This window comes from Phyllostomus discolor, chromosome 1, assembly GCF_004126475.2.
Source record: "Phyllostomus discolor isolate MPI-MPIP mPhyDis1 chromosome 1, mPhyDis1.pri.v3, whole genome shotgun sequence".
NCBI classification, from domain to species: domain Eukaryota; kingdom Metazoa; phylum Chordata; class Mammalia; order Chiroptera; family Phyllostomidae; genus Phyllostomus; species Phyllostomus discolor.
Window position 1 is genome coordinate 105,901,126 of NC_040903.2, and position 23,359 is coordinate 105,924,484.

The 23,359-nt window shown below is 36.5% G+C and overlaps 1 protein-coding gene across 19 annotated transcripts in view; it reads left to right on the plus strand.

The window, feature by feature from the left end:
- Positions 1–23,359, plus strand: part of LOC114492776 (protein transport protein Sec31A) — an 80,580-nt gene that overhangs the window by 32,791 nt on the left and 24,430 nt on the right. For 16 of the 19 annotated variants that reach the window (XM_028507301.2, XM_036027318.1, XM_028507302.2 and 13 more), the window contains exons 11-19: positions 3,427–3,666; positions 4,834–4,908; positions 6,539–6,577; positions 7,065–7,142; positions 14,473–14,548; positions 14,982–15,160; positions 16,837–16,963; positions 20,278–20,423; positions 21,627–21,800. In XM_028507301.2, coding sequence (XP_028363102.1) covers positions 3,427–3,666; positions 4,834–4,908; positions 6,539–6,577; positions 7,065–7,142; positions 14,473–14,548; positions 14,982–15,160; positions 16,837–16,963; positions 20,278–20,423; positions 21,627–21,800 — 1,134 coding nt within the window. The remainder of the gene's footprint in view (positions 1–3,426; positions 3,667–4,833; positions 4,909–6,538; positions 6,578–7,064; positions 7,143–14,472; positions 14,549–14,981; positions 15,161–16,836; positions 16,964–20,277; positions 20,424–21,626; positions 21,801–23,359) is intronic. The other 3 variants (XM_028507303.2, XM_036027380.1, XM_036027353.1) reach the window with 1 other exon arrangement.

Sequence of the window (23,359 nt, forward strand, 5' to 3'; positions counted from 1 at the left end):
TTGCCAATTTTTTTAATATGGTAAAAACACAAAGTATGAAGTTTACCATCTTAACCCTTTTTAAGTGTGTAGTAGTGTGTTACCTACATACATATTGTTGTGCAACAGATCTCTCAGACTTTTTTATCTTACAAAACTGCAACTCTATACCTATTGTACAACAACTGCCTATTTTTCTCTCCCAGCCTCTGGTGGTCACATTCTACTTCCTGATTCTTTGACTTTGACTACTTTACTTTTTACTTTTTTCTATTTTTTCAAATTATAAGAGCAAGTTTACTTAGTCACAGAGGTAGAAGAAACAAGCTGAAGAAAAAATGGGCTCAAGAAACAAGTTATAGCAGAAAAAGGGGCCCCTAGAGTTTAGGAGAAAGAGAAAGAGAAATGTACGCCTTGAGAGAGATGTGAGAGTTTCATGTGTGTGGGGTTCAGACATGTGGGGCAACAGGAGAAGGTAGAGGGGTGGGACCATGCATGTGGGCCCTGGAGGTAGAAGTGGGTGGGGAAAGGTGCAGGTAGGATCCATAGAGAGAGCCTTTGACTTTTACTATTTTAGATACCTTATATATGGAATCACACAGTTTTTGTCTTTTTGTGATTGAGTTGTTTCTCTTAGCATAATGTCCTTATGTTGTGTATGACAATATTTTCTTCTTTGAAAGGCTGAATAATATTTCATTGTATATATACATACAACATTTTCCTTAACCATTCATCTGTCAGTGGACATTTAGGTTGTTTTTACTGTTGAGAATAATGCTGCAATAAGCATTTATGTGGAATATGTCTTTGAGATCCTAGCTTTCCTTGAAGGTGCAGGCAACTTTTATCTACATATACTATTGCTCCGTGTAGGAAGACAGATGGAAAAAAAAAAAAAAGGAAAAGGAAAAAAAGCTCTTAAGAGCTATTGCAAGCTTTTTACATTTCTTTCCTGAAAAATCATGTTAATCCATGCTCTCCCAGGAGAGTGTCGGGGTGAAGCTGGAAGTGTTCTTCCTCTGCTCTTCCTTTTAACAGAATGCAATGAAAATTCCCTCTCTGTGGCCAGAAGGGGTAAATGGTCTGTATCCCCCTCAAATATCTTTGGGTTACCACATTGTAGAATTTTTGGTTGTTTTGTGATTGTCTTTGGAAATGTAAATAATTTACTTAAATGTTCATGTCTTCTTGTATCAACTTTACATAGTATTAATTGAAACTTTTATGTAACATTAGCACATTTATATTTTTTATTTTTACCTTTCTAAATTTTTTCTTTCCATTTTCATAAATTACATTACCAAGGTTTTAAAAATAGTTTTGTTATTTTCAGTAACAATATCAAGGTTTTCTGTATTTGTTGTGGATGATTTAAAAAACTGATGACTTGCCCTGGCTGGTGTGGCCCAGTGGATTGAGCTCTGGCCTGCGAATCAAAGGGTTACTGGTGCAGTTCCCAGTCAGGGCACATGACTGGATTGCAGGCCAGGTCCCCAGTAGAGAGCGTGAAAAAAGCAGCCACACATTGATATTTCTCTCCCTCTCTTTCTCCCTCCCTTCCCCTCTCTAAAAAAATAAATAAAATATTTAAAAACAAAAAACTGATGACTAAACAGCATTTACATTATTTATAATACATTATAATAATATTACATAAAGCCAAGTAAATGAATAAACCTGATCATCATGTAAAATTCAGTTTAGGTCTTGCTCTTGGGTGTTTTCTCAAACTTTCCTAGAACTTGGGGAAACCCAGTACTTTTGCCCTTCTGTGAAATTCTGTATCATGTGTGGTATTATCCACACTTCATTTGACACTTATATGTGCCTGTTGTATCCAGTTTTATTTTCATGTTAAGTTTCTGAAGGATAGTGATTTGTAGTTTCTTCTGTCTTGGAATTTTCTATAATGTCTGATATAAAAAAACACTTTGAATATATTAGATATTTAATAAGATAAGTTGGTGTAAAGTCCATAATCCTTGTATAAAAATTACCGAGTATAAGAATCAAATTTGTTCCTGTACTTTCTTTTTTTATTTTGATTTTTAAGATTTTATTTTATTTATTTATTTTTAGAGAGAGGGGAAGGGAGGGAAAGAGGGAGAGAAGCATCAATGTGTGGTTGCCTGTCATGTACCCCCTACTGGGGACCTGGCTGGCAACCCAGGAGTTGTGCCCTGACTGGAAATCGAACCAGTGACCCTTGGTTCACAGGCCTGCACTCAATCCACTGAGCCACACTAGTCAGGGTTTGTACTTCCTTCTTTACCTATATTTTTATGAATACATTAATTAGATATTAACTGTCTACTTACTATATACAAGGCAGATACTGGATACTTTAGGCGATACAAGAATAAAGTAGACACAGAACCTTTCTTGTACGTGTAGAGGAGGCACAACTTTGCATCTATCTCCCTTTCTAGGTTTTTCATGCTGGCTTGAGAGTTAAGTTGACATAAGACAGATTAACAGAAGAAAAGCATACAAAGAAGTAGTAAAACCTAGGTCGAACAAATGGGAATTGTAGAAAAGTAAATATATAGAGACTAGAGGGAAATAATTGTTATGTAAAAGTTTTGTTTGTTATTTAACAAGTTTTGTTTGTACAGATTTCTCTCGGCCTTAACTCTCATCGCTAGTGATAAGAATGTTTCCTTACTCTTGGCATAGGGAGAATAGCTCCCATGGGAGTTTCATCTCCTACTTTTAGAAAGAAGAGTGCCTTTCTACTCCTCATTTTCAAGTACTCTTTAGCTCAAAACAATCATTATGCCAAATGGTGTATTTTGGAAGAGTGGCATATACTACCTTCTCCAAAACAGCACCTAGACCAGGAGGTGAGGCAAATACATGTAATTAGTAGTTTAATCAAAAGAGATCTATAGTACACTATTACACTGAAGGCATCTGGGTTGGAAGAGGTGGTGACATTTGCCTAGGCCTTAAAAAGAAGTAGCATTGAGCCCAGGCTGGTGTGGTTCAGTGGACTGAGTGCTGGCTTGTGAACCAAGGGGTCACTGGTTTGATTCCCAGTCAGGGCACATGCCTGGTTGTGGGCCAGGTCCCTGATGGGGGGTGCATGAGAGGCAACCACAGGCTGACGTTTCTCTCCCTCTCTTTCTCCCTCCCTTCCCCTCTCTCTAAAAATAAATAAAATATATATTTTTTAAAAAAGTAGCATTGAGTATGTGGAAGTTAGTAAAATGAAGTAGGTTAGAAATTGTAGGGCACATTTTATCTAGAAGGCGGGTTTTGTGAAGCAGAATAATAATTGAAGACTAGGGTCAGATGGTAGAGTGTGGGAGAGTGTGTCCACTAATTTTACCCAAAGGATATATATTTAGGTCACAGTCCTTTCTTTTAGCATGTGTATAATAAAAACATTTTTTGGCCACATCCTCGTGTTCAAACTGACTTTGTTTGTTTGTTCTTTTATAGTTTGGAGGCAAACTGGTTACCTTTGAAAATGTCAGAACGCAGTCTCAGCAGGGAGCTGAGCAGCAGCAGCAGCAGCAGCAGCATGTGTTCATTAGTCAGGTTGTAACAGAAAAGGAATTCCTCAGCCGATCAGATCAACTTCAGCAGGTCATGCAGTCACAAGGCTTTGTCAAATATTGTCAGAAAAAAATTGACGCTTCTCAATCAGAATTTGAAAAAAATGTGTGGTCCTTTTTGAAGGTAAAGTTGGTATTAAAACAATTTTATTTCATTATCTGCAGATTTAACTGTTACCATTATATTCTAAATCTGTCTTCCTGGTAAAGAAACATTTGGAAGAATGTGATGTCAAGAACCTTAGGATGAAATTAAGGAAACCTTATGAAGAGCACACAGCCTAATTTTTTATGTCATGAGTTCTTCCTTCTCTTCTTCGAAAAGCCTAATATCAAGTACTTTTTTAATAAGCAAAAAACAATATACAAGAAAGACATAATATTCACCAGACCTATTTTAAAATGAGAACATAGATCTTAGAATACTAAAAACATAAATATAATAAAAAGTAGAGAATTTTGTTGTAGTAGATCCAGTTAAGGAAAATGGAAAGAGATGGAAGAGAGATGTGGGGGAGAGAGATTGGAGGCATTTCTCATCCCTTTTACTGAGTTACATTTATAATGGTAGAATAACAGATAGAATTTTTGGTTGATCATTTGCCTCCACTGGAATGTCTATTCCTTCATAATGAATTTCCCAAAGATGAGAGATCTTGAATACAACAAGGTTAAGTTCTAAAATTATAGTTTTTTTAACAGTTTGTTTTTATTTTAGAGAGAGGGAAAAGGAGGGAGAAAGAGAGGGAGAGAAACATTATATGTAAGAGAATGATGTGTGAGAGAAACATTGATCAGTTGCCTCTTGCATGCCCTGAACTGGTGACCTGGCCTGCAACCCAGGCATGTGGCCTGACTGGGAATTGAACCAGCAACCTTTCAGATAGCAAGCTGGCACTCAATCTACCAAGCCACACCAGCTAGAGCTACAGTTTATTTTTTTTTATTTTTTAATTAAGTATTAATTTTGGGAAAGAGTTTTAGGATATTGAATATTTCATATAGTATGAGTTTTTCATTCATATAGCCTTCAGACATGAGTTAAGTTTTTATTTACAAAAATTATAGTTTAAAAGTAAACTTATTCAACTGGGATAATTACAAGTATATTCATTATTTTAAAAATTACTTATTTAAAGGAAGAGTATTTGGATTTTTTTCTTACAGTGAAACTTCTAATTGATATAGTAGACTTTAGATATTTTTAGTAATTCTACTTGAAATTTCATCAGTTAATTAAAATTAGGCCTTTATATGCTGGTCTTTGTTCTAAGAATATGTTTTTTTAAAGGTAAACTTTGAGGATGATTCTCGTGGAAAATACCTTGAACTTCTAGGATACAGAAAAGAAGACCTAGGAAAAAAGGTAAACTTTTAGAAAAGTGAAAAAGTTGTGTTTATACAAGTAAAATATTTCTATAGAATAGGTTTTTTAAATAAAATTCTACACAGATGATCTGAGTCATTCAATAAATATTTAGTAAGAATTTGTGTTTGCTTGGCAAAGTCTTGAATCATATTGTTAAATGTAAAATTCTACTTATACCTGGATTTTGAAGCTCCCAGAACTACCTTTTATTCAAATTTGTTTTAAAGAGCTGTGTCAGGGAGGATTGGGCTTTGAACGATAAGACGCTATGAATCTCAAATACTGGAAATAACAGATTTTAAGAGGGTGTGAAACCAATGGCTCTGGGGAGGGGAGAAAGGGAGAAACCATTAGAGATCATACTACATTCACTACAGCTTAAGTGATAAAAAATGGTACTATTCAAGCTATCACAGTTTTCCAACCTAGCTGTTTATGCCTTTAGCCCACCATTCCCAAAGTGTTTATTGAGTTGGTTCAGCTAACAGCTAACTAGTAAACATTTTGGAACAAGGGGAATTTATTGCACTGAACCTGAGTAAACAAAAAGTCAAGTGATTTGTTTAACATTTTAATTTTAAAAAAGATTCCTTATAAAAAGAAATTATATTCCAGTTTTATAATTTTCTTCTCCAAGAGGGGCTTAATTATTATTATTCTGCAGTGTTGACATGAACAGCAGTAAAAACACTCTGACTTTGGAAAACTTAAAGGAAATAGTGTAGATTCTTTATGTAATTAACATTAGCCCTTGTCATTCTTTAAAAATGACTAAAGTGTTCTGCAGCATTGCATGGTTGTCACATGCAATTACAGGTTGGATACTGCACACTCTAGGCGTGCTGAGCACATCTTTTAATGTCAAGACAGTCTTGGGGTCACATCACAGCTCCACTGCTTATTGGCTGTGTGTCTATGATCACTCCTTAGATTTTTTTATATTTAACTTTATTATTAGTCTATGTAGCTTAATGCTATAACTTCTTTAGGTTTTTAAGAGATTAATATCAAAATTCTACTGCATACCAGATAGCAAACATAGGAAATAGAATTTGTCAGAATGCTTTTTTCTTTTAAGGTTTTTAAATTTTTATTTATTTTATTTATTTATTACTGATTTTAGAGAGAGAGAGAAGCATCAATTTGTTTTTCCACTTCTTTATGCATTCATTGATTGATTCTTATATGTGCTCTGACCAGGGATCTAACCTGCAATCTTGACGTATAGGGATGATGCTCTAACCAACTGAGCTACCCAGTCAGGGCTTCAAAATACTTGGAATAGCATTTGTCTCCAGAGTGAGTACCTGAAGAAATATTTTAGAAAACTAATTGTAGTTATTTTATTTAAAACAAAATAGAAGAAAATACGCTTGTTTTGAAGTTTTGTCATTGAACAACAGAGTGAGATGGTATGTGAGCACTGGAATTCCTTGTTATTGAAACTAGAACCATTGAGAATCAGTTCTGCACAGATTTTATTCTTTTCTTAAACATGCTATCCCTGATCAGAACTTCTGTGGATTTTTGCCATTGAGAATGGAATAAGAGATGAATATTTGCTATATACCTTGAAATAGAATTCCATTGAGTAGGTGAGTGGATTTTTTTTATTTTTTTATTTCAGATTACTTTGGCCTTGAACAAAGTGGATGGACCTGATGTGGTAAGAAGGCCTTTAAAAATAGCTATCTTCTAAAATTTTGGTTTAGGTGATAACAAAAAAGGAAACATAATTTAAGAAATGTGTTCTATTGCTTTATGGTATAAAATAAATGCTGATTGAAGATATTTTAATAAGTCAATAAATTCTCATTTCAGAGCAGTATAAATTTAGCTGGTAGAGCATACCTTCTTCTTGATGGTATTTGAATTTTGCAAAAACAAAGGAAAAACAAAATCAATGACTGCCCAAATACCTAACATTAAGATCTTTGTTGTCGAGGGGACATTAAGTAGAAAAAGGGAAGATCTCAGCTGTAATGGCTCTTTGCTTTTCTTCTAATGGTGTGTCTCAAATTTACTTAGTGTTGCTTCTTATGATTAAAGTAGCTCTGAATGTTGTTTATTGGGTCTTTTGTCTTTATTTTTCACTAATAACCTTTTAATGCTACTAACTTCAACTTCCTCTGCAATTGTTTTGTGTACCAAAGGCTCTTAAAGATTCTGATCAAGTAGCACAGAGTGATGGGGAGGAGAGCCCTGCTGCTGAAGAGCAGCTCTTGGGAGAGGTACTTATTTTTTTTCATTTTTAATTACATTAGAAAAATATATTCTATTTGTTTATCACACACTGAAATATGGAAAATTTTCTTAACTATATGTTTCAAAATTAAGATGGAATATATTGTTTTCTTAGAGATGTTTAGGGTAGGAGTCTGTTTACTAGTTTTACAGAAGTATCATCTCTAAAATTTTTAGTTCTCTGACCTAGCTTCTGGATTATATGGTTTAAAATGAACAGTTGATGTGGGGTTAACTTAGTTTGGTCAGATAGACAATATGATGTCAAACTGAAAAGAGATTTTATTCAGATATCCACTGTTCATTGTATGTGAAGTTAATGTTTTTATCTTGACACTTTAATATTTAGGGCCCACTATTAGTGGCATAGGCTTCTGAATTAGTTTCTTGAATTTTGGAGTTCAAGTAAAGAGTATTTCACTAAATAAACTGATTGCCATGATTACTGTAAACATTTTCTCAGTTGTATTTGATAATTTTTACAACTAGTTTAAAAGAGTCCTTGAACACAATGTTGTACCATTAATTTTTTTCTGTTTAATTTTCTGGGGTATTTTTTAACCACTAACAAATAATTCTGTAATTACTTTTCTTGCTTTTTATTATATTTCATCTTGGAAAATTAAGAAGTTTTTTTTTCCATCTCGTCTTTGACTTTTCCATTCTTCTTTGTGATATGGGAGTATCTGACTGTAGAATATTTTTTACTATCTTTTACTAAGTTATGAACACAACTCATCAATAAATTTAGACTATTACAAGATAACTATAAAAAACATCTTTCTTGGAAATAGGTCTAGCATTTATTTAAGTTGAGAATAAAGGATATGGGTAAAATCTTACAAAAGATTTGAACTAATTTTGAGAATACCTACACAAAATTGTAGGGTACGTTAAAAAATATACTTTCAGCCCTGATGAGTGTAGCCCAGTTGGCTGGATGTTGTCCTGCAAAGTGAAGGACTGCCAGTTTGATTGCCAATCAGGACACATACCTGGGTTGCAGGTTCTGTCCTTGGGTGGGGCACCTGCAAGAGGCAACAGATTGATTTTTATCTCCCTCCCTTTCTTCCTTCTTTCACCTCGCTCTAAAATTAAAAAAGTAAAATCTTTTAAAAAAATGTACTTGCATTTATATACAACTGAATAAACTATGTATTATCAAATAGAAGATCATTTGGAAATGCACTCAAGAATAATATGTATTTTGGGACTTCCAGCAAGATGGAGGAATAGGTGGACGCACCGTACCTCCTCGCACAACCAAGATTAGAACAACAATAATTTACAACAATAATTTACAGACAGAACAACACCCAGAACTGACAGAGGATTTATCTGAATGGAAGTCGGACAGCCAAGAAGTTGAAGTAGACCCGTACATCCAGACTGGTAGGAGAAGACGAGCCGGGAGGGCGTGGGGCTGGCCCGGGGCTGGCATGGGTTGGCGGTGCATGGAAAGTTAGGGAAAATTTGGCACGAAATCAGCGCGACAGCCATCCGGGGCGCAAGAACGCAGCGGTGGTCCCTGAGTACACAAGCTGCGGCTGGCGGACCCAGTGAGGCAGCGATTGTGGACCAGGGCAGAGCTCGCAGCCCAGGATCCCCGAGAAGGGTCTGAGCCCAGGAGAACGGAACTACCGCCATTGTTCCCTCCCGTCCCCGCTCCTGCCCCCGCCCCCACATATAACGTCACAATCTAGCGACTGGGGTGCCCAGCCCTGGTGAACACCTAAGGCTCCGCCTCCCACCATAACAAGAGCGACCAGACTGGAAAAAAAAAGGAGAGACAGGGAAAAATATGTTTCCAACAGAACAGATCAGTCCTCCAGGACTCATCCTGTTGAGCAACCAAGAAATAGCCAATCTATCAGATGCACAGTTCAAAACACTGGTGATCAGAAAGCTCACAGAATTGGTTGATTTTGGGCGCAAATTAGATGAAAGGATGCAGGTTACCATAAAAGAGATGCAGGAAGATATACGGAGGAGAGCCAATAGTGAAAGGAAGGAATCTGAGTCTCAAAACAATACAGTGGACCAGAAGGAAGATAGAATCAACCAAGCAGGAAAGCACGATGAAATAAGAATTCAAAAAAACAAGGAAAAGCTTAAGAACATCCAGGACACCTTTAAACGTTCCAACATCCGACTTATAGGGGTACCAGAATGGGAAAGGGAAAAGCAACAAATTGAGCACATATTTGAACAAATAATAAAGGAGAACTTCCCCAATCTGGCAAAGGGAACAGTCTTTCAAGAAATCCAAGAAGTTCAGAGAGCCCCAAAGAAGTTGGACCCAAGAAGAAACACACCAAGGCACATCATAATTACATTAGCCAAGGTAAAAACGAAGGAGAGAATCCTAGAAGCAGCAAGAGATAAGGGGATAGTAACCTACAAAGGAGCTCGCATCAGACTGTCAGCTGATTTCTCCACAGAGACCTTACAGGCAAGAAGGGGCTGGAAAGAAATATTCCAAGTCATGAAAGACAAGGACCTACATCCCAGATTGCTCTATCCAGCAAAGCTCTCATTTAGAATGGAAGGGCAGATAAAGTGCTTTTCAGATAAGGTCAAGTTAAAGGAGTTCATCATCACCAAGCCCTTATTTTATGAAATGCTAAAGGGACTTATCTAAGAAAAGAAGATAAAGAAAAGACATGTATAGTAAAAGGACAGCAAACTCACAATTATTAACAACCACACCTAAAGCAAAACCAAAAGAAACTAAGTAAACAACTAGAACAGGAACAGACCCACAGAAATGGAGGGTACATGGAGGGTTAGCAGCAGGAGGGTGGGAGGAAGAGAGAGGGGGAAAAGGTATAGCGAATAAGTAGCATAGAATGTAGGTTGAAAATAGATAGGGGGAGGGCAAGAATAGTACGGGAAATGTAGAAGCTAAAGAACTTATAAGTATGACACATGGACATGAACTAAAGGGGGGAAACATGGGTGGGAGAGGGGGTACACGGTGGAGGGGAGAGAAGGGGGGAAATGGGACAACTGTAATAGCATAATCAATAAAATATATTTAAAAAAAAGAAGAATATGTATTTTGCCTTGGCTGGTATGACTTAGTGGATTGAGTGCTGGGCTGTGAACCAAAGGGTCACCAGTTCGATTCCCAGTCAGGGCACATGGCTGCGTTGCGGGCCAGGTCCCCAGTAGGGGGTACACGAGAGGCAACCACATACCAATATTTTTGTCTCTTCCTCCCTTCCCCTCTCTCTAAAATTAAATAAATAAAGCCTTTTTTAAAAAAGAAGAAGAATATGTATTTAACGAAAGAGTAGTCATCAGCCCTGGCTGGCGTAGCTCAGTGGATTGAGCGCAGGCTGCGAAGCAAAGTGTCGCAGGTTCGATTCCCAGCCAGGGTACATGCCTGGGTTGCAGGCCATGACCCCCAGCAACTGCACATTGATATTTCTCTCTCTCTCTCTCTATCTCCCTCCCTTCCCTCTCTAAAAAATAAATAAATAAATAAAATCTTTTTAAAAAAAGAGTAGTCATTAGTGTGTACTTTCAGAGTATTTTAAAAAATTTTAAGGAGATGAAATCTTCCTCTTTATCTTAATGATGCTATTTGTTTACCAAACATAGTAGATAACACATTGAAGATACTCAACACATAATAAATTGTGCGTTTGTTGGCCTTATGCATATTTCAGAAGTTCATATATAGAGGTTTATCGGTTGGAAAGCAGATTTGAAAAATTGTGATTTTTAAAAAAGAAGGCTTTTTTTTGTTGTGTTAGTGAATATAGTAATCAAATCAGCATCTGGTTTATTTTTTCTCTCTATAAAATATTTTTATTTTTTAAATGCTACTTTATTGATTATGCTATTACAGTTGTCCTGAATTTTCCCCCTTTGCCCCCCCTCCACTCTGCACTCCCCCTCCCTCACGCATTCCTCTCATCATTGTTCATGTCCATGAGTCATGCTGTTAAGTTCTTTGGCTACTCCATTTCCTATACTGTACTTTTATATCCCCATGGCTATTCTGTAACTAACTACTTATTTGTACTTCTTAATCCCCTCACCCCTTCACCCATTCCCCCACATTCCCCTCCCATCTGGCAACCATCAAAATGCTCTCTGTATCCATAATTCTGTCTCTGTTCTTATTTGCTTAGTTTGTTTTTTAGATTCATTTGTTGATATGTATTTTTCATCATTTCATTTTTCATAGTTTTGATCACTTTTTTCTTATATAAGTCCCTTTAGCATTTCATATAGTAGTGGTTTGGTGATGATGAACTCTTTTAGTTTTACCTTGTCTGAACTTTGCTGGGTAGAGCAATCTTGGCTGTAGGTCCCCTCTTTTTATAACTTTGAATATTTCTTGCCAGTCCCTTTTAGCCTGCAAAGTTTCTTTTGAAAAATCAGCTGACAGTCTTATAGGAACTCCCTTGTAAGTAACTACCTACTTTTCTTTACAACTTTTTTAAAGATTCTCTTTAACCTTTGACATTTTAATTATGATGTGTCTTGGAGTGGGCCTCTGTGGGTCCATCTTGTTTGGGACTCTATGCTTGCTGGACTTGCATGTCTATTTTCTTCAGCAAATTAGGGAATTTTTCTTTCATTACTTTGTCAAATTAATTATTCCGATTTCTTGCTCTTCCTCTTCTCCTTCTGACACTCCTGTGATGTGATGTTGGACCTCTTAAAGTTGTCCCAGAGGCTTCTTATACTATCCTCATTGTTTTTAATTCTTTTTTTCTTGTTGCTCTGATTCATTGTTTTTTTCTTCCTTATGTTCCAAATCATTGATTTGATTCTTGGCTTCATCCAGTCTGCTGATTTTTCCCTGTAAATTATTCTTCATTTCAATTAGTGTATCATTTGTTTCTGACTCAGTCTTTTTTATACTATTGAGGTCCTCACTAAGTTCATTGAGCATCCTTGTAACCAGTGTTTTGAACTCTGCATCTGATATAGTGCTGATACCCCTTTTGTTTAGTTCCTTTTCTTTTGATCTGTTCTTTCATTTGGGCCATGTTTCTTGTTTCCTCATTTTGGCAGCCTCCCTATGTTTGCTTCTGTGTATTAGGTAAAGCTGTTTTGACTCTGTGTCTTGGTAGTGTGGCCTAATGTAGTAGGTGTCCTGTATTGTCCAGTGGCACAGCCTCCCATATCACCCAAGCTTGGTACTTGAGGTGCACACTTTGTGTGGGCTGAGTATACCCTCCTCTTATAATTGAGCCTTGGTTGCTGTTGGCAGATCATTGGGAGGGATTTAGCCATACCAGTCAGCTGCAAGGATTCGCCGTGATCACTGATCACCAACCTTTGCCTTCCAAGGAGGATCAGCTATACAGGGGCAGGGTGGTGCTCCAACATGGTCCATAGCTGTCCATTGGGTGTGCTGGCCCTGGGGTTTCCCAGGTGGTACAGGCCAAGGTCAACCCCCACCTGTGTTTTGCATGGGACCACCCTGTCTGAGCTATAAAGTAATCTGCTCCTTGTCCTGGGCTTAGTGAAGCCAAACTGTGAATCTAGGCTGTCTGCTGCCAGTGCGGGGCCTGGGGCCTACCGAGGCCAGCTGTTGTTTATTTGAGAGGATTTATTTTAAGAAGTTGTAAAGCATGAGCCAAAACCAGCCATTCATATGGAAAAGCATCTGGGGTGGGGCAGAATCTCAGGAATCTCCAAGGCAGGTCAGAAAGTGTTATCCAGGTTGATGGAGTCTTAGATATGGCACCAGCTTGCCAGCTCTATGTGGGGGGTAGGAGGGGGCGTTCTTTAAGAGGAACTGCTTGAGGTTCCAGCCGTTTCCTGCACAGACTCAATCCCTGCTTGTTTTTGCCATCAGAAGTTGTGGGGATTTATCTTCCTGGCACTAGAACTATGGGCTGAAGGGCCATGTCTGGGGCTGGGACTCCTTACTCTCAAGATATCCCTCTTGAATTTTTTTCCATCACACATGGGTGAGGGGCCAGCCCATTCTACATCTGTGCTCCATCCTACTAGTCTGTATGGATGTGGTCTCTTTAATTCCATAGTTGTTAGACTTCCATTCAACTCGATTTCTGATGGTTCTGAGTGATGGTTGTTCTATGTTTTAGTTGTAATTTTGATGTGGTTGTGTGAGGAGGAGGAGAGCCATGTCTGCCTATGCCACCATCTTAACCAGAAGTCTTGTTTTATTTCTTAATGTGAAGTATTTAAGTTCTGATACTCTTTTAAGTTTTTAAATTCTAAATGCTCTTTAGTTGGAGAAAGAGTTAAAGTTATAGTTATTCTCTTGTAATAGTCCATATTAACTATGACTAAGCATTATTTACCTATGATGTCATGCTGTGCTCTTCACTAAAATTGCCCAATCCAAAAATGCCCCTGATTTTTAAAACTAGACGCTTTTACATTAAGGCATGTAGGTTAGAAAAGTATAGAAATAGGTCTTTTATCTCATATAAGACAGCTATGCTTTTCTTTAAAATTTCTCGGTAATCTTTTATATTTTTTTAAAAAAAATTAAAGGTTTTATTTGTTTAATTTTAGAGAGAGGGGAAGGGGATGGGGAAAGAGAGGGAGAGAAATATCAGTGTGAGAGAGAAACATGAACTGTCTGCCTCTTGTATGTGCCCCAACCAGGGATCAAACCCCCAACCCAGGGATGTGCCCTGACTAGAATCGAGCAGTGGCCGCTGACTTGGCAGAGGGATGCCCAACCAAGTGAGCCACACTGGTCAGGGCTGATATATTTTATCTTTTGTCTTTTTTTTATTTTTATGCATAAAAGTGAAGGCATATATGCCTCCATTATACTTCTTTTCTCCTAAAGAAAAAAAATATTGAATTTATATTTACTCAGTCTCAACACGTAATCTCAGAAATTTATATCAGAACTGTATATATTTTTATCAGACTAATCTGTTCTGGGTATGGCTAGTTGAAGAGAACACAAAATCTAGAATTGTAGTATATTCATAAACAATCTGTTTACCTTGCATTTATGTGATTTTTTTCATATTTTGCATGTTTCAAGTTACTCTTAGTTGAGGTATCTAAGAAAACAATGCTTGTTTAGCTTCGATAACTTCTGAGCTACCAATAATGGATATGTATACTTCAGTTTGTGTAACGTTACTTCTGACGATCTTGGCTTTTACTTATGATTGTATAACAGGAGTTAATCCTTAGTGAAGTTGTAGATCTTAAGTGTAAACTTGGAGCTGAGCACTCCCTAGAATAACTTGGCATGTTATCCAGTCAATAAGTGAATAATCATGTATAAATTTTGTTTTGCCAGTAAATTATTCCACAGTTTCATTCTTCTAAATTGTTGCCCTTTCATTTCTTCAGCATGTCAAAGAGGAAAAACAAGAATTTGAATTTCTACCTTCAGCTGGAGGACCATTTAACATCTCCATCAGTGGAGGTAAGAACCTGTTGGTTTTTTACTTCTAGTTTTTTTTTTAATCATTTCAAAGCATATAGTTCTTAAGTTTAAGTTAGAAATATTTTGCTACAGGTGTTAGAAGGTTAAAAAGAAGAACTCAGTTATCATTTAGTATGTGTAATTAGTGTCTTAGAAATGGTGGGATATTCTGGTACCTATGTAATAGAAACCGTGTGATGTTTATTACTCCAGTTCAAGCAGTCTGTAAAGTGTGGTATCTTACCTGATTTTACTTACATGCTATCAGTGTATTGCCACAGATCTCAACAGTTTCTGTTAAAAATTAATCACCAGTAATAATCAGAAATTAGAATTTTTTTCTTCTTTGGGTGTGCATATAAAAGTTGATATGTGTAATATTTTTTCTTATAACAAAAAACTTTAACTTGGGTGTATTATATCTTTATTGCAGATATTGATGGTTTAATTACTCAGGCTTTGTTGACGGGTAACTTTGAAAGCGCTGTTGACCTTTGTTTACATGATAACCGCATGGCCGATGCTATAATATTGGCCATAGCAGGTGGACAAGAACTATTGGCTCGAACCCAGAAGAAATACTTTGCAAAATCACAAAGCAAAGTTACCAGGGTATGTTATTTTAAAAATAGATAAACAAATGATAACTTTTATCTGATTATAAAAGCAATACACTTTTATTATAGATGATTGAAATGCAGAAAACAGTAAACAATAAAAAAAAAACCAATCCATAATTTCTTGACCCAGAAATAGTTAATGTTCATAGTTGGGCATGATTATTTCAATTTTTGTTCTTTTATAATTTTTTTAACTTACTGATTTTAGAAAGAGCTATAGAGAGGAAGGAAGAGAGAGAGAAACATCGATTTGTTGTTCCACTTATTTATACATTCATTGGTTGACTCTTATATGTGTTTGGGGATTGAACTGCCGCAACCTTGGCATATTGGGACAATGCTCGGACCAATGGAGCTATTTAGCCAGGCAATTTTTGTGCTTTACATATAAAATGAGTAATACTTTCATGGTTTTTTATTGTGGAAAAGATAGAATATAGAAATTTTTTTTTATCCTCACCCGAGGACAATTTTTCGTTGCTTTTAGAAAGAGGAAGGGGGAAAGAGAAAGAAACATCAATGTGAGAAACATTGATTGGCTGCCTCTCGTAGGTTCCCGGGCAACTGGGGATCAAACCTGCAACCTAGTATGTGCCCTGACCAGGAATCAAACTCATAACCTTTTAGTGTATGGGACGATCCTCCAACCAAATGAGCCGCACTGTCCAGGGCTAGAAAACTTTAAAGATAAACATTTAACACCCTCTAATTCTTCCATCAGATTGGTATTTCTCAATCTCAAATTGGGTCCAACTTTCCATAGCTCTTCCCATGTGTTTGTAGAGTTTTTTAAAACAGAATCAGGATCATATATGTATATATGTGTGTGGTTTTACTTACAGATATTGTCACAAACATTTTCCTATATTATTAAAGATTCTTACAAGAATTTTCATTGGTCTGTGAAATTCTACAGCAAGGATGTATTTTTTCTCTTGCTTGGGGGTGTTTAGGTAGTTTCTGATATTTTCCTAACACTGATAAGTTAGTGATAAACATCTTTGTTATACCTAAAGATCTGTGAGAATTTCTAATTATTTAATGAGGTTACAATCCTAGGAAAGGAATTTCTGGAGCAGAGGGTCTAAACATTTTAAAGTCCCTGCTTGATGTTATTATTTTCTTCTAATAAAAGTTGTCCCAGATTTCAGTCCTTTTAGCATTGGTTGCCATCAGTCTCCTTAGCCTTGTCTCTTGTCACTTTCTCTCCTGTTATTTTTTAGCCACTCTGGCCACCTTTCAGTTCCTAACGCATTCCATGTGCCTTTCTCTATTGGGACTTTGCACCTAGAGTTCCCTTGGCCTGGAACATTTTCTTCCCTCCTTGATGAAATTAATTCTGACTTCGTATCACATGTCTGTATGCTTAGAAAGTTGTTCTTGATCCATCAGACCAGGTTATGACTTTCTGTTAAATGTTTTGATAACACTCTATACTTTTTCTTCTCGGAATTCTATAAAGTGAGTTGTTGTGATATTTTTTAAAGGAAAAAATAATACCATACTCTATGTTAGTTGGTTCAAGGATATATTTCACTTTGCTGCTGTTTATTCTATATGAAATACTATGAATAATAACAGTTTTTGAAAGATATGATTGATTAACCAGAGTTAGTTATTATTAATATACCAACGGCTTTTAATATTCCCTTTTTTCCCTTTCCCAAGCTAATTACTGCAGTGGTGATGAAGAACTGGAAAGAGATTGTTGAGTCTTGTGACCTTAAAAATTGGAGAGAGGCTTTAGCTGCAGTATTGACTTATGCTAAACCTGATGAGTTTTCAGCCCTTTGTGGTAAGAAAATGAGCTTTATATTATGTATGTGGCATGGTATATTATAAATAAAATTGACAAATATTAGAAATTTTCAATCTCATCAAGATGGAGACATAGGTAAACACTCCTTGTTTCCACGCACAATCACAACAAAAAGTACAAATAGACTACAAAACAGATATCTCCCAGAATTGTCAGAAAATCTAGCTGTATGGCAGTCTGACAACCAAGGATTTAAAGAAGCCACATTCATCCAGATGGGTAGGAGGGGTGGAGATGCAGAGAGACACAGAGAGGTGCCAAGAGATGCAGAGAAGCGCATAGAGACATGGAGAGATGTGGGGTGGCACAGAGAGGTGTGGAGATGCAGAACAGTTGGTCACACATCCATATGTGGAAGATGAAAATCAGGAGGGATACCTTGGGATCAAGGGGTCCCAGCCCCAGACAAGACAGTGCAGTCCAGGGTTCCAGCACCAGAAGGATAAGTCCCCATAACTTCTGGCTGTAAAAACCAGTGCAGGTGGGAGCTGCAGAAGAAACTGCAGAATTCTCAGGAGACTCTTAAAGGGACTGCAACTGACTTAGGACTTATGCAGGCTCACCCCCTCTGGGATTTAGCATCAGGGCAACAGCTGGAGGGTACTAGTGGCATATGGGAAGAAATTGAAGTGACTGGCAACAAGGCAAGGCAGCGGCATTATCTCCTCTCCAAGCTCTTCCCCACACAGAGCCACAGAGTGGTGACACGGGTTACCCCTACCCTGGTGACTACCCATACAACTTACAGGTGTGCTTTTCTACAGTAGGCTACACTACTAAGATGGGGAGTCAAGCCTCTGTGTCTAATACACAGAAACAAAGGGAGGCTGCCAAAATGAGAAGACAAACATGGCCTGAATGAAAGTAGAGAATAAAACTCCAGAAAAAAACCTAAATGAAATGGAGATAGGCAAACTATCAGGTGTAGAGTTCAAAACATGGGCTGTTGGGATGCTCAAGGAACTCATTGGGTACTTCAACAGCATAAAAAAGACCCAGGCAGAAGTAAAGGTTACATCAAGTGAAATAAAAAAAAATCTACAGGGAACCAACAGTGGAGGGGATAAAGCTGAGAATATAAGATAGAAAGAAATTGTTTAATCAGAACAGCAGGAAGAAAAAAATTTTAAAAAATGATGATAGGCTAAGGAGCCTTGGGATGTTTCTAAACATACAAACATCAGAATCATAGGGTGCCAAAAGGAGAAAAGGAAGAAAAAGAAATTGAAAACTTATTTGAGAAAATAATAAAAGAAAGCTTGCCTAATTTGGTGAAAGAAATAGACATGCAAGTCCACAAAACATGGAGAGTCCCAAACAAGTTGGATCCAAAGAGGACCACACCAAAACACATCATAATTAAAATATCAAAGGTTAAAGATAAAGAGAGAATCTTAAAAGCAGCAAGAGAAAAACAGTTATTTACAAAGGAGTTCCCATAAGCCAATCTGCTGATTGCTTACAAGAATCTTTACGGGCTAGAAGGGGCTGGAAAGTATTCAAAGTGATGAAAACAAGGACCTACAACCTATTCTGCAACAAATTTTTCTGTCCAGCAAAGCTATCATTTAGAATGGAGGGGCAGATAAAGTGCTTCCCAAACAAGGTAAAACTAAAGGAGTTCATCACCAATCCACCGTATGAAATGCTAAAGGGAATTATACAATAAAAAAGATCAAAACTATGAACATTAGAATGGCAATAAATTCACAACTATGAATAATTGAATCTAAAAAACAAACTAAGCAAACAAGGCAGTACAGGAACAGAATCATAGGAATGGACATCATTTGCAGGGTTATCAGTTTGGAGGGGAAAAGGGTGACTAGAGGATAAGGTCCAGGGATTAAGAAGTACAAATTGGTGCATACAAAATAGGGGGATGTTAAGAACAGTATAGGTAATGGAGTAGCCAAAGAACTTATATGCACAACTAACTCATGGACATGAACCTAGGGAAGGTTATTGTTCAAGCGGAGGGGGGTACTGGATAAAGGGCAACAAAGGGGAAAAATTGGACAACTGTAATAGCATAATCAATAGAATATTTTTAAGTTATAGAAATCCCTATATCACAAATGTGTGTTTAGTTTAGCCTTTTTGAAACTATATTATGCATGCCCTGATTTTTAAAGAAATAAAATATCTTACGTTGGGGGGAAAAATAAATTTTCATAAACCTACCAATCACAAATAAGAAAAAGGGTTCTCATTTGAATGCTTTTTTCAGAATTATTTTCTATATTACTTTTCCATATCTAATCATTTTTAATAATACTGTTTAATGATTTTGATTTCAGACAGACCAGACTTAGAATCTTGTCTCTGCCACTTACTAGCTATACAACCTAGTCAAAAATGCCTTCTAAGCCTTGATCTGTTCTTATGTAAAATGATACAGAATCACCTCTCACTTAATAAATGTTAGCTTGATAAAATTAGTAATTATAGCCTGTCTTGTGTGGCTCAGTGTGTTTCACATCGTCTGCCAAACTAAAAGATCATTGGTTCAATTCCAAGTCAGAGGACATGCCTGGGTTTTGAACCAACTCCCCAGTTGGGGGCATGTGAGAGGCAACTGATGGATGTGTCTCTCACACATCGATGTTTCTCTCCCTCTGTTTCTCCCTTCCTTCTCCTCACTCTAAAAATAAATAAAATCTTTTTAAAAATTAATAATTATAACATTTGAGTAGAAATTACCTTTGAGAGTCTAATATTTCTTAGACTGAATATTTCTAAACTGGTGACTAAGGAATAATATTTATCTGTAAGAATGGAAACTTTAGGCTGCTTAGTGTGGAAGGAACAGCAGTTTGTCAACTTGAAAGTATTATAAGAATATGAAAATTAAAAGATAACAACTTTATTGTTATAAATAATTTATAGTAATCTTAGCTGTCATTGATGTTTATTCCAATTGTGCCATATTTTAAACTAGTACTTACAAAGATATCTGATGTGATGAATTGGAGTTAAATGCTTATTAGGATTTTTCTGTACAAATAGTGTTTCCATTTATTTTTTCCCTAATATAATTAATGTAAATCCATTCTATAGCTAGGTATAGAATCTTGTCACTTAGAGTCTTGTCTATTATATACGATTTGTCATGCACTTTTATTTCACTTGACAAATATTTACTGAAACTTTACATGGCACAATGATTTTCTACCTGCTACTCACTGGTTGTGAAGTTTATACTTTTGAAAATGTTATTGGGCTGCTCACAATTTCACATACAGAGTGTCTTAGCTATAATCTTATTTTGTTTCTCTTTTGATCTGTAGATCTTTTGGGAACCAGGCTTGAAAGTGAAGGTGATAGCCCCCTGCAGACTCAGGCATGTCTCTGCTATATTTGTGCAGGCAATGTAGAGAAATTAGTTGCATGTTGGACTAAAGCTCAAGATGGAACCAACCCTTTGTCACTTCAGGTTAGTATCTTTGAAACTTTTTTAGTTGTCTTTCACCCTATTTATAGAAGTAATTTGTTCTAGTTCATTGCTTTTACCCTTAGTTATTTACATTTTAGAAGTTCTTGTACTAGATAATTATGTATATTTATTGCTGTATTTGGAGGGATACAGTTTGAGATGATATTATAGTTAAAAGGGGTTGCAATAGTTTATGAGGTCAGGGTTGTGATTTGGTACTTAATTGGGGAAAGTAGATGCCAAGATCATGAAAACAGCCTTTACATTACCTCTTTTTTTCTTCCTGCTCCTCTCTCTGCCTCCAGTGATCCTGTCTGTTTTGGGCAAAGAAAGAATCAATGTAGGGTAACCAATGAGAGGTGTCCCCAGTACCGATAGAGAATCGTCATGGTTAAGGAGAAATGAAAGTAAGAAAATAGTGTATTCCCATGTAACACTAATACATGGAAAAGCGAGGAAGTAAAAAATTATTCTCAGGCACTGAGTAATTATATATTTAAATTTTTTCCCTAAGCATTTAATCAGCAGTGTCTCATATTTCAGTCTAGTATTTTTTTTTTTTTCTGGAAAGAGGTTTACAGGAAGTTTGTTGCTTTAAATATTACTCTGTTGAAACTGAAAATCTGGTAGGAAATCCAGGTTTCCTTCTATGTGCTTCTGAGAGAAAACACTTGTTTCACACTTTTGGATTTGTGTACTTATAAAGGGCAATAGGTAGGATATTCTTGTGCTTTATACCTGAAGCATAACTCCCCATTGTTGAAAGAATTGGTATTGAGGAGCAATATGAGAAACTTTGGGTTGAAATAGTAACCCCATTTGTAGGTCACCTCATAGTAGTACTATTTTTATAATACAGATAGTATGATGTTTTCATTCATAGTTTCTCCTGTTCCTGCTAGAACCCAATTTTCTGCCTTCGGACACTTTGGATATTTGCCTCTTTTAGCTTACAAATATCTGGCAGTCTAAGGATATTTAGGAGAAGGTGGTAACCTATGCCCTATTCATAACATGAGTAAGAGACCTTCCTCCTTACTTTTTCCGTTCCTTAAATGGTGGTAAACTATTCCAGACCTTTCTAAGAGAGATGATAATAGGTACTGTACTTTTTTGGAAATCGTAGTAATTATCTTTTCCTGTTTCCTCTCATACAGATCTTGGTATCCTTCTCTTTTACTCTCCTTTCTTTTTCTCACTTAGGATCTGATTGAGAAAGTTGTCATCCTACGAAAAGCTGTACAACTCACCCAAGCCATGGACACTAACACTGTAGGAGTTCTTCTGGCTGAGAAGATGAGCCAGTATGCCAGTTTGTTGGCAGCCCAGGGCAGTATTGCTGCAGCCTTGGCTTTTCTTCCTGAAAGCACCAACCAGGTAATTATAATTGGTCGTTTTTCTTATTTTAATATATGAGTAAGGTGAGCCCAGTAGATAGCACTCAGTATTAAACATAAACATGCTAGTAGGTGGAATGTTTCAGAGTGGTTGAATGTCTGTCACCTGACTATAGGTGAATGTTGTCGGACAATTCTTCAAGGATCATTATAGGAGTGCCCTTAAAGCTGTGTCAAACAGATAGTATGCTCTTGTAGTATGATAGAACTCTTTGTACAGAAGGTCATAGTATTTGAGGAAATAAAATGGGAAAAGGACTAACTTTGTTTCTTAAGCCAGATGCTACTTCTGTGTACAAGGGGCCTTTGTAAGAATCTTCTGTGTTGAAAAGCTGTAAGTGTTCGTGCTTAATCAGACTAGTGGGTTGTAATGTCAGAATTCCCACAAGTTCCATCCCAGATACTAGTGAAGAAGTTCATTCTGTATGCCATCAGTCTGATACCTTCTATGGGCAAGTTTATTTTTAAAGTATTTAAGGCAGAGAGAACTACACTACATTCCTAATTTAGTTTCCTTATTTGGTGTGCAATAAAACTCAGGGTTTTTCATGGTATTGGTTTTAATTCAATTCAATGAGTAACTGACTATACAGTGATGAAAAAGAATGCCAAGATCCTATCCCTGAGGGAATTTCCAAACTCAAAATGATGATAGACAAACAAACATAGGATTCCACAAGTGCAGGGTGCTGTGGTAGAGGTAGTAGTGCTGTGGGAGCACAGAAGATAGAAACCTAAAACCCATCATGGAGCATGGGTGGAGTCAAGATGGGATCTGAGGGAAGTTTTCCACACGTGGGGTATTTATATCTATACTGTGTGTCTGACAGAACTTAATTTTGAACCTTCTAAGTATTTTATTTCTTTATTTTTTATTGTGAACTTTATTCTGTTCTTATGGGGTTTTTTTTTTGTTTGTTTTGGTTTTTTAGTTAAAATCGTTTTCAGTATTTTGTCTGTTCTAGGGAATTATCAATAAATTTCATAGGGTAAAAACACAAACTGTGTTCCAAGACCATGGAGGTTTGATTCTCCAGTTGGTTTTATAAATACTTACATGTAGAAGACAGCCCATATCTTTCTAAACTGTTAATAAGCATATTGGGTAGAATAGAAACTTAGTCTTTATGATGACTTTAGCTTAATAGTTTTATGTGACTTTTTACTTAATAAAGTCTCATTTTTATTCATACATAAGACCCTTTTATTTTTTTATTTTAGGACTAACTCAATCTAAGATCTTTAGATCTTCTAGCCTTAGAATTAAACTCTTTTATTTTCATTACCATTTATAACTACATACATTTTCTACACATTATTCTTTATTATTTTCTTTGGACTTTTAAATAATATTCTTTATGCAATGTCATAATATTTTTTAAATATTTTATTTATTTATTTTTAGAGAAGGGGAAGGGAAGGAAAAAGGGAAAAAAATCAGTGTGTGAGAGAAACATCTATCAGTTGCTTCTCGCACCCCAACTAGGGTTTGGCCTGCAACCTAGACATGTGCACTGACTGGGAGTCTAACCAGTGACC